Here is an 11803-nt window from a genome sequence, read left to right on the forward strand (position 1 = left end):
AAAAGAAGGAATTTACTGGAGAGGATTTTCATCTTCAGAACAAAAACAGATTCGTTCTGAAACTAATTAATAACCTTAGCAAATACAGTCTGATCTATATGTGTATATCTATGTCTGTGTTGTAAATATCACCATATTTAGTTTTGGTTTAATCTCATTCATGTTCAGCAACAAACCAGAAACTCATTCTGACCTCAAAGCAGCTTTACAACATATTAATAATCAATAAATCACAAGCTGCAGGGTTTCATTGGTTTTAACAGAGAGGCTGTGCCTCTTCTACTCTGATGCCACTTAATAAAACCCAGAACAACCAGGAGCAGCAGGTAGTTGATCCGCAGAAGAAGAGCATGGGACAGGCGTCCCCTGAGGACAGGCGTCCCCTGAGGACATGGACGTCAGATCAGGACAGATCTGGACGCCTCGGTGGACAGCAGTAAGACATTTTGTTTGCAGTTTCCCAGAAACGTGGAGAGAAGCTGCTTTGCTCCGAGGAGCCAGAACTGATGAACACGGTCCGGGTCCGGTCCGGGTCCGGTCCGGTCCGGTCCGGTCCGGTCCGGTCCAGTCCAGTCCAGTCCAGTCCAGTCCAGTCCAGTCCAGTCCAGTCCAGTCTAGTCTAGTCTAGTCTAGTCTAGTCTAGTCGAGTCGAGTCGAGTCGAGTCGAGTCGAGTCGAGTCGAGTCGAGTCGAGTCGAGTCCAGTCCAGTCCAGTCCAGTCCAGTCCAGTCCAGTCCAGTCCAGCTCTAAATTCTAACCGGTCCTGGTGATCCAACACTGCAGAGCTCCATGGATTGTACTTCGGGTTCCTGACCTGCTCCATGGTCAGCCGAGGCTCCAAAGCTCATATTTGAGCAGGCGCTGTGTAAACACGATAAATGGTGAGCCCCCCGGCCCGGTCCGGCCCGGCCCGGTCCGGTCAGAGGACAGCGTGTTAATCCCAGCTGCTCTCTCCTCTCTGTTGCTTTTCCTCCAAAACAACAACAACCAGCTGCAGCCGCTGCTGATCCGATTCTCTGACGCTAATAATCTGCCAGCTCCGAACCAGAACAAGATTCAGAAACTTTAATCTCAGCATCTTTAAACTCTGCATTTCTCCTTTTGTGGCTAAAAACAGACAATTCACAGCAGAACAGAAATCTATCAGGTTTAGGGCTGGATCAATTTATCGAGATGACTCAATTATTGAACTAATCATCAATTAAATTAGTAATAACTATCTTCCTGTTGAGCCCTGTTTAATGTAAAGAAAACCAAGATGGTTGACGAGGCTGCAGGAAATGATTCAGCTGTAATTTCCTCACCACAGCCAATAGCAGCTGGTCTGTTTTAACAGTCGACTCTGAATGCACCGTAAGATGGATTAAGGCAAACTGGAAGCCATATTAGCACTACCACAGACGCTAACAGATACAGAAGCTACCAGCTACAGAAGTTAACAACCATAGAAGCTAACAGTCATAGAAGCTAACAGCTACAGAAGCTAACAGCTATAGAAGCTAACAGTCATAGAAGCTAACAGCCATAGAAGCTAACAGTCATAGAAGCTAACAGCTACAGAAGCTAACAGTCATAGAAGCTAACAGCTACAGAAGCTAACAGTCATAGAAGCTAACAGCTACAGAAGCTAACAGTCATAGAAGCTAACAGCTACAGAAGCTAACAGCCATAGAAGCTAACAGCCATAGAAGCTAACAGCCATAGAAGCTAACAGCTGCAGAAGCTACCAGCCATAGAAGCTAACAGTCATAGAAGCTAACAGCCATAGAAGCTAACAGTCATAGAAGCTAACAGCCATAGAAGCTAACAGTCATAGAAGCTAACAGCCATAGAAGCTAACAGCCATAGAAGCTAACAGTCATAGAAGCTAACAGCCATAGAAGCTACCAGCCATAGAAGCTAACAGCCAATAGAAGCTAACAGTCATAGAAGCTACCAGCCATAGAAGCTAACAGCCATAGAAGCTAACAGCCATAGAAGCTAACGGTCATAAAAGCTACCAGCCATAGAAGCTAACAGTCATAGAAGCTAACAGCCCTAGAAGCTAACAGCCATAGAAGCTAACAGCCCTAGAAGCTAACAGCTGCAGAAGCTAACAGCCATAGAAGCTAACAGCCCTAGAAGCTAACAGCTGCAGAAGCTACCAGCCATAGAAGCTGCCAGTGAAACAGTGAGCAGCAGGTAAAGTAACGTCCTGTGTGGGTTCAGCTCGGTGCTTCATGCCCAGACTCGGCTGGTATTTTAATCTCTCTGATCAAACTCTGTTCTCTGTTAAAGGGAAACTGCTGCAGAACCGCAGCAGAGATTTAATCAGGCTGATGCAGCAGCTGCTGCAGCATCATGGGACAGAAGTGTAATCTGCATCTGTTCTGAGGCTCAGGTCGATCCGAGTCTTCAGCTCTGAGGTTTGTGAGGCAGCAGAAACATCAGGAATGTTGGGAGGTTTCACCTCCTGGCTCAGAACAATAAGTGGATGGTTCTGATGAGCTACTATTGCCGAAAAGATGTTTCTGTAAAACGTCCGAAAAGATGAGAAGCTGTTCATCTCTGTGCCTGAAGGCCAGATTTGTCCATTTCTGCTTCAGTGGGCCGTAAATGGCCCCCGATCCGCACCTTGGACACCTTTACCTGAGCTAAAGGTGACACATTCTGAACGTGATGAAGACGGTGAAAGTCCCTGAAACCGCAGATATGAGAGAGTGAGCCTCTGATTCTGATTTAAGCAGCGAGGCTTCGGGTTTTGGTCCCGTAAAGCGTCTGATGGAGGCGTGGCTGGCTCTGACTGCTGCGTCTTCACCGCGAAGCAACAAGATGGCGGACGCTTCCAAAGCTGAGTTCCCGCCAAACGCAGGTCAGGGATCAGGAAGTCTGAGCGATTCATGAAGCTTCAGTTTGTCAGAGAGGAAGTGATTCCAACAGAGCAGGAGCCGGTTTCCTCTGAGACGGAGGAGGACGTTAGAAAGCACCTGTGTGTGTGTGTGTGTGTGTGTGTGTGTGTGTGTGTGTGTGTGTGTGTGTGTGTGTGTGAGAGCGTCCATACATTCCTGAGGAATTTTCTTTGATATGCAGATTGGAAGTCGGCTGCAGAGCCGTGTTATCGCTCCTTCAACACGCTGCAGCCGATAACATTCACCTGAAGGCTGAGCGATGCTATCACCATGGCGGTGGGGCGGGGGGGGGAGGGGGGGCAATGGGGCAGGTGGGGGTAGGGGGGGGGTCGATCAACGATTACTCAGGCTCATCTTATATTGATCTCTGATCTCTGATTGGTCCAGAAAGCCGACTGATTGACCAGCGATCCGATGAAGCTGAGGCATCAGAACCCGGTCAGCTCCTGGTCGTTCCCTCTCATTCCTCTGGGTCGGTCCCGATTCAGCTTATAGAACCGGATCCAGACCCAAACTGGGTTCTGTTTGGACCAAAGGTTGACACTAAGGCCCCTCCCCGACTAGTTGCTGCTGCAGCTAAAGCAGCTGCAGCCTTCAGTCCGTCTCTAATGGCCGACAGGCTGAAGCTAACGGCAGAGACAGCTAGCCGGCTATAAAGGTTAAAGGTCACCAGGCAAAATCCTCTGCTGACTGTTGTTCTACTTACACCTGGAACCAAAGTTCAAATTTTCATCACATCATTTTATTTTCCTCAGAATTTCCTCTGCTTGGATTTTGATCCATGTCCAGAACCAGAACCAGAACCAGAGGTCATCACAGAGCTGATCAGCATTCTGTCTTTGTAGAAGCCAAACATGATAAACTGGGTCAAAGGTCATCAGCAGTCAGTCAGCTCAGCAAGCTGACAGCCAGAACCAGACCAGAACCAGACTGCCCCCCGGCCTCTGCCCCTCATGGCTCAACCCCTTCCGGCATCCGCCCCTCCTGGCCACGCCCCCCTTGCCTCTGCCCCTCCTGGCTCCGCCCCCCTGCCTCTGCCCCTCCTGGCTCCGCCCCCCGGCCTCCCCGCCTGTCATGGCTCCGCCCCCCTGCCTCTGCCCCTCCTGGCTCCACCCCCCGGCCTACCTCCCTGTCATGGCTCCGCGCCCCCTGCCTCTGCCCCTCCTGGCTCCACCCCCCCTGGCTCCGCCCCCTGCCTCTGCCCCTCCTGGCTCCGCCCCCCGGCCTCCCCGCCTGTCATGGCTCCGCGCCCCCTGCCTCTGCCCCTCCTGGCTCCGCCCCCTGCCTCTGCCCCTCCTGGCTCCGCCCCTATCATGGCTCCGCCCCCTGCCTCCGCCCCTTGCCCCCGGCCTGTCAGGATGATCTCTGGCCAGCCGCTGCGCCTCCAGCAGTAATTACAGAGTGTGTGAATAGCTGCTCCACCTCCCTGCTGCTGCAGCCGGAGGCTTCGCCCTGCGCTGCTCCGGCTGCTCAACGTTAACCCGTCATTAATTCAGCAACACCACAAAGCCAAGGTGACATTTAAATCCACCAATCAGGGAGGAGTTAGCATCACACAGGGCTCCTTGTTGTGTTATGGCAGAAATATGACTGATTCACAAAGGAAACGTGAATTAATGCGACGTCACAGCAGGAAGGATTTCATAATTTCTAACACGCCGCCAGTCGGACGCCATGTTTCAGCTCTTAGAGCTTTCCAACGTATCAAACTCTGAGCTGTTTCTCCGTTTGCTTCTTTGTCCTGTTTTCAGCTTCATCTTCCATGGAGCTCTTCCTCACTTCCTGGTTAGCCAGGAAAGCCTTGAAAGTAGAAACTTCCAAAAACAAGCAAAAAGCTCCAGAGATGGAATACCGACTGAGAAAGTTGGCCTTTTCTCACCTAGTCTGACCGCAAAATCCAATATGGCTGCCAACACAACAACATGATGATTATAAATATGTTTCTGTTGGCCTGCTACGGTCACAGTGACGGCCAGAATCAAAGCACTGCAATGACTGTTAAAGCCCAGCAGGTTTTAAAACACTTAGCTTGAAATGCTAACAGTAGTTAGCCGGGATGCTAAGCACTACAGTCAGCAGACCCAAACTGTGAACATATTCTGCATTAAAATATCCAGAATGTTATGGGAAAATATTACAAACATTCAGAAACTGGAGTGTGGAAAAGTTAGTAACTTAAACATATCGAGTTTAAATATGTTGTTACCTCCAGCCAAGTTGCTAGCATTAGCTCAAGCTGTTAGCATTAGCTCAAGCTGCTGGTGTTAGCTCAAACGTCCAAAGCCTGATTTGATTCCATTGGGGGATTTTAATGAGGGTCGAAATGCCAGCAGGCATATTTCATATCTTTGTGATTAATTATCTGACACATTTCCACCTGAATATAATCCTTTGTTTCGTGACTTTTTTTAGTTTACATCATGTTGCAGCAAGTCTCTCTTGAAAGCGAGAATTTATTTTTTCAATGAAATATAAACTGTGCAAATGAAGATAAAACAAATTATGATGTAGTACAGTTAGCATTAGCTCAAACTGTTAGCTGTCTGGGTTTATGTTAGCACCATGTTAGCTCCTGCTGGATCTTAGCGGATTCAGGTTCTTCTCTTATTAAACGGATGAAGCTGCTGCTGCGTCTCATTTCATTAGGTTTTCCTGACGCAGCCCGTCGGCTCCATAGCAGGCTGCATGCGCCGTAACCTCAGGATGAGAGACTCTAATGACATGTTAGCCTGTCGCTCACTCATTCATGGCTCAACAGGATTAGCTGCTGATGAAGCAGCTACTGTTAGCTTTACAGATGAATCCGTCTTTCAGTGTTAAACATGGAGGAACACTGGATGGATTTTTACTTTCTCACCGTTTTCACACTCAATTCATCTTTGCAGTTTTATAATCAGTATTGCAAATCATAGTATAGATCAGTGGAGCCCAGAGTGGGTCCTGGAGGCCCGGCATTTTAGTTCTCTCGCTGGTTTAACGCACCTGGATCCAGTGATGGCTGAGGAGGTTGTTACTACCAGCAGGGAGAGAATAAAACATGCAGGATGCCGGTTATACCAAGTCTGCTAATAAACTTAGTATAACTTCATAAGGTCAGAGGTCAGACCTGCAGCTCAATGTCAAAAAAACGACCCCTGAGCGTGTGGGCCCAGGCTCCGCCCCCTGAGCGCGTGGAGCCCAGGCTCCGCCCCCTGAGCGCGTGGAGCCCAGGCTCCGCCCCCTGAGCGCGTGGAGCCCAGGCTCCGCCCCCTGAGCGCGTGGAGCCCAGGCTCCGCCCCCTGAGCGCGTGGAGCCCAGGCTCCGCCCCCTGAGCGTGTGGAGCCCAGGCTCCGCCCCCTGAGCGTGTGGAGCCCAGGCTCCGCCCCCTGAGCGCGTGGAGCCCAGGCTCCGCCCCCTGAGCGCGTGGAGCCCAGGCTCCGCCCCCTGAGCGCGTGGAGCCCAGGCTCCGCCCCCTGAGCGTGTCGGGCCCAGGCTCCGCCCCCTGAGCGTGTCAGGCCCAGGCTCCGCCCCCTGAGCGTGTCGGGCCCAGGCTCCGCCCCCTGACGGTGAAGCAGCAGGACTTACTTCATGGGCTTGAAGAGCGCCTGGCCGTAGTTGTGGAAGGTCATGATGAGCTTCAGCTGCGTTCCTCCAGACTTCATGGCTGGAAAGCAAAACAAACAATTTTATCAGTTTAGACTCAAACAAAGAACCAAAACAAGCAGAAATCTGGTTTCTCCAGCCCAACTAGAACCAGGAAGATCCGAGGGCCGAAGACCGACTGGTTCTGATCCGGTTCTGATTTCAAACCCGTTCAATCAGCTTCAACTGGGAGGAGATTCTAGTGCAGATTATTCCCGGCCTGGTTTACTGGGCCGAACCGGGCCTGTGTCTGTCATGGAGGCGGCTTCCTGAACAGATAATCCTGCTGCAGATAAATGTTTAATCTGCGATGCAGGCCGCACCTTTCAGTTAAAGATAAACTGGAATCAGAATCAGTTTCTGCAGACGGTGAGTCGTTGAGACAGAGAGAGAGAGAGAGAGAGAGAGAGAGAGAGAGAGAGACAGAGAGAGAGACAGAGAGAGAGAGAGAGAGAGAGAGAGAGAGAGAGAGAGAGACAGAGAGAGAGAGAGAGACAGAGAGAGAGAGAGAGAGAGAGAAAGAGAGGCAGAGAGAGAGACAGAGAGAGAGAGAGAGACAGAGAGAGACAGAGAGAGAGAGAGAGAGAGGCAGAGAGAGAGACAGAGAGACAGAGAGAGAGAGAGAGGCAGAGAGAGACAGAGACAGAGAGAGAGAGAGAGGCAGAGAGAGAGACAGAGAGAGAGAGAGACAGAGAGACAGAGAGGCAGAGATAGAGACAGAGAGAGAGAGAGAGAGAGAGGCAGAGAGAGAGAGAGAGAGAGAGAGAGAGAGAGAGAGAGAGAGAGAGAGAGAGAGAGAGAGAGAGACAGAGAGAGAGAGAGAGAGAGAGAGAGAGAGAGAGAGAGAGAGAGAGAGGGAGAGAGAGAGAGAGAGAGAGAGAGAGAGAGAGAGAGAGGCAGAGAGAGAGAGAGAGGCAGAGAGAGAGAGAGAGAGACAGAGACAGAGAGAGAGGCAGAGAGAGACAGAGAGAGAGAGACAGAGAGAGAGGCAGAGAGAGACAGAGAGAGAGAGACAGAGAGAGAGGCAGAGAGAGACAGAGAGAGAGAGAGGCAGAGAGAGAGAGAGACAGAGACAGAGAGAGAGGCAGAGAGAGACAGAGAGAGAGAGAGAGAGAGAGAGAGAGAGAGAGAGACAGAGAGAGAGAGAGAGAGAGAGAGAGAGACAGAGAGAGAGACAGAGAGAGAGACAGAGAGAGAGAGAGACAGAGAGAGAGACAGAGAGAGAGAGAGACAGAGAGAGAGACAGAGAGAGAGAGAGAGAGAGAGAGACAGAGAGAGAGACAGAGAGAGACAGAGAGAGAGACAGAGAGAGAGAGAGACAGAGAGAGAGACAGAGAGAGAGACAGAGAGAGAGAGAGAGACAGAGAGAGAGACAGAGAGAGAGACAGAGAGAGAGACAGAGAGAGAGAGAGAGAGAGAGAGACAGAGAGAGAGACAGAGAGAGACAGAGAGAGAGACAGAGAGAGAGAGAGAGAGAGACAGAGAGAGACAGAGAGAGAGACAGAGAGAGAGAGAGAGAGACAGAGAGAGAGAACGGTTCAGTCTGACCTGCAGCAGGTCCAGCAGCTGCACTGAATGTCGTTTCTGATAAGTTTCCCAACATTTAATTAGGATTATTGGAAAATATCAGAATTTCACTTTACTAGCAGATTTAAAACTGAAAGGCTAAACAGGAAGTGAAAGGTGTTCAGCAGCAGGTGGGGGAGGGACATGCCTCCAGGCCTCCAGGCCTCTCTGGTCCCTCAGGCTAACGGATCCGGGTTCTGAGGACGGCTCCTGCTGAGCCCGGTTCTGGTTCTGCTGGAACCAGGTGCAGCATTAGCTGGGATCATAATCTGAATCATAATTACTGTCACTACATTACCAAGGGGTTTATTGATCTGAACTGGATTTATTGATTCCGTATCAGAAAAGTTTCAGCTCCTTCACAGCCTGAATAAACTCAAGTTTAGATCATTTAAATGATGCACAATAACATAAAACAAAAGAAAATAAAATAAATTCAGCTTAATTAAAATAAAACCTAATATGACTAAATGAAAATACAAAAAATAAATTAAAAACTAACTTAATTAAAACAAAACAAACTAAATTTCTTAAAGAGTTTTTCTTATTGAAGGACCAGAGCTGCTCAGCTGGATGGATTATTGAAGCTTAAAACATTTTTTTGTGATTTATTAAACCCGACTGCCGTTGTGGGGATCCGGGCTCCACGTCTTAGTTCCTACCAGAAACAGTCTGCGTGACTCAAAACGCCCAGCATGAAAGGTCAGAGGTCGTGTGGACTCACCCACGCTGGTGATCCTCTGGGTCAGCAGGTCCCTGAGCAGCGCCTCCACCACCGGGCTGTGCCGGCCGTACAGCTCGTAGCGGTTGATCCCGATGTGGAAGCGCAGCCAGTTGGGGTACGACTCGGCCGTCAGCTCGCCCGTCGGGCTCGGCTCGTCATCGGCGCCCTCGCCGGTCCTGGATGGCGGCAGGAAGAGGAACAGGAAGTTTAAACACCGAGACAGGATCTGGACAGGAAGGAGGAGATTACTAACACTGAACACGTAAAAGAGCTCAACAGAAAATATTAAACTTCTAGTTCTGATGGTCGCTGTGACGGCTACGAGTTTCAGACAAGCTAACAAACAAACCGAATTTATTAGAACGAATCAGCGATATTCCAACTGAACAGAAAAATATCAACATTTAGGTGATTTTCTCCAGAAAAACAACTGGGTCGTCGTGGAAACGCACTAAAACCAAAATCTGATTCTGGATTATGTGTAGATTTACTATCAGAAGTGGGAATTAGCTCCCCCTGTGGCCAAGTGGTGGTACTGCTAATCAATGCTACGTAAACAAAAATGTTTCTCTACATTTAGAGAAAACCACCACCAGCCGAGAGGTCAGAGGTCAGTTCCTCTGAGGACAGCGCTCAGATGTCTGACATCAGGAAACAGGAAGAGAACAAGCGGCAGCTGCTGGATCAACAAGACATATCAAAACATACAGGAGGGCCGCTAGCATTAGCACAAAGAAGATACAGGAGGGCCGCTAGCATTAGCATTAGCACAAAGAAGATACAGGAGGGCCGCTAGCATTAGCACAAAGAACATACAGGAGGGCCGCTAGCACTAGCACAAAGAACATACAGGAGGGCCGCTAGAATTAGCATTAGCACAAAGGTCCAGCAAAATCCTCCCTCTCCAAGATCCTTGATAGAAGTCAGATGCACACTCAGCGTTATGTAGATCTTCAGAATCAGAAGTTGCCTGATTTCGGTGAAGATGTTTCTTAGAACGGTTTCAGTTAGCAGAGCGAAAACTGCTTTAATACTGCTGGAAGTTTAAGTTCATTTCTTTAGAATGTTTCTTTATTTTCATCATAAACTTGTGTGCAGCGTTTAAATAACAACTAAATGGCCAATGATTAATAAACGAATGAAAACAGAGACTTTGGGGTGAAAATGTTTTATTCACTAAAATGTGGAGTTTAGAAAAATAAAAATGGAAAAGCAGAAAAATTAACATGAAAATACCTGAACAGGTTATAGAGCGCACCGCACTATGAGACGCACTTACAAATTCTGAGGGAAAAAACTGGGAATGTAGAAATACAAGCTGCACCGAGTTGTAAGAAAAATACGTTATTATTGGATTTATTCTGCAGGAAGAGAACAGAAGGTTGTAAGATACAATAATAAAAATGAAACAACAATAATAATAATAATAATAATGTCTGTAAAACAGTGAATTTCCTCCCAGTTTAACTGTGACTCCCGTCCAGCCTGACTAAACCTCCCAGAATGCATCTGTGCGCCCCCGCCCCGTGTGGATGCGCCCCTGCTCACCACGCCTGGTCCTCCGCCGCTTTGGGGTCGAACCTGATGTCCGTGTTCACGTTGAACAGCGTGTCTTCCTCCGTGAGCGGCGGCACAGATCGTCTATAGAGGGGATGCTCAAACAGGAGCGCCAGCCTCGAACCCCGGGCTGGACCGAGCCGGGCCGCCGCCGGCCCCTGGAGGAAGAGTCTGCTCCTGTCGCCCCGCGGGCCCGGCGGCTCCGGGGCCGGCGCCCCGTCCAAAGGGAGCCGGTCCAGGGCTCGGGAGGACGCGTTGGATCCGGGCTCGCTGCTGAAGTCCTGCAGGATCCGCAGCGTGTGCTTGTCGGGCCAGCCCGGTTCGGCCCAGCCGCGCTCCGGAGCCGGGGCCGGGCCGTGCGAGCAGGAGCAGCCGGCGCCCTGGCGCTCCAGCTTGGGCAGCAGGTCCACCATGATGTGCATGGAGCAGGCCACCAGGAAGACGGTGAGGATGAGGACTCGGAACCGGCGCAGCAGGATCATCTTCAGGTGGGACGGGTCGCTGAGGATGAGGAGGACGCAGATGAAGAGGCTGACTACATCGCTGCAGACGGTGATCACAGCGGCCGCCAGCCGCAGCAGGAGCGCGGACAGCGGGTCGGAACCATCTCCACTGGCCGTCTTCAGGACCGGCTCAGCCTTCACAGCCCGGGCTCGGCTCGGTTCGGACCAGCGGCTCTAACTCCTCCCTGCCGTCCAGGTTCGGTTCGGACCGGCGGCTCTAACTCCTCCACCCGGCCCTGTTCGCGTCTCTTCCCTGCGTGGATCAACAGGAAACACGCAGCTGGACCCACGGTCCCGTCGGGTCCCGTCCGGACCAGGCAGCGCGCGCGTCTCTCCGTCCCGCTCCGGTCCAGAAGCCAAACAGGAAGCGGAGCGGTCCGGTTCTGGAGGAGAAACGTCACCTTAGAGTGGAAAGTCCCCGGAAATCAGCGCTTTGCTCCACGTCCCGTGAAAAGCCGCGGCCCACGCCGCGCCGCGATCACCGCGCTGCGGCTGGAGAGCAGAAACAGAACCGAGTCACCGAGAGACGAGGAGAGACGAGGAGAGGAGAGGAGGAGAGGAGGAGAGGAGAGGAGAGGGGGTAAACATGAGGATGAAGCTGGGCTGGAGCCAGCCTTTAACGCAGCGTCACCGCGCGCAGAGAGAGAGAGAGAGATCCCTGCTTCTCCGCTAGGGGGCGCCTTTCTGCTTCAACCTGCATGATGCATCTTCTCTTCATCCACTTTTCCAAGCTGAACTTCACACAGCAAATTTGGAAGCATTCCATCAACTCCTACAGTTCAACACTTTGAAAGTGTCTATAGATTCACTCTGGACGGTGTAGAAGTTACACTTTTGAAAGAGTTATTTGTGATATAGTTGAATCATCAGTAAGTCATCAGTGCTGACTTACCCAACACTAGTGTATTTAGTCAAAAGTTAACACTATGAACATGTTAATGTAAC

General features: G+C 50.5%; 1 protein-coding gene across 1 annotated transcript in view; it reads right to left on the minus strand.

The window, feature by feature from the left end:
• Nucleotides 1–11409, minus strand: part of fam20cb (FAM20C golgi associated secretory pathway kinase b) — a 24633-nt gene extending 13224 nt beyond the window's left edge. The window contains exons 1-3 of the mRNA XM_081600585.1: nt 10347–11409; nt 8799–8974; nt 6452–6530 (exon numbers count right to left, since the gene is read on the minus strand). Of these exons, the coding sequence (XP_081456711.1) occupies nt 6452–6530; nt 8799–8974; nt 10347–10837 (746 nt within the window). The 5' untranslated portion in view covers nt 10838–11409. The remainder of the gene's footprint in view (nt 1–6451; nt 6531–8798; nt 8975–10346) is intronic.
• Nucleotides 11410–11803: the final 394 nt, after the last annotated feature.

The sequence above is a fragment of the Poecilia reticulata genome, chromosome 19 (genome assembly GCF_904066995.2).
Source record: "Poecilia reticulata chromosome 19, P_reticulata-male-v2, whole genome shotgun sequence".
Taxonomy (NCBI): domain Eukaryota; kingdom Metazoa; phylum Chordata; class Actinopteri; order Cyprinodontiformes; family Poeciliidae; genus Poecilia; species Poecilia reticulata.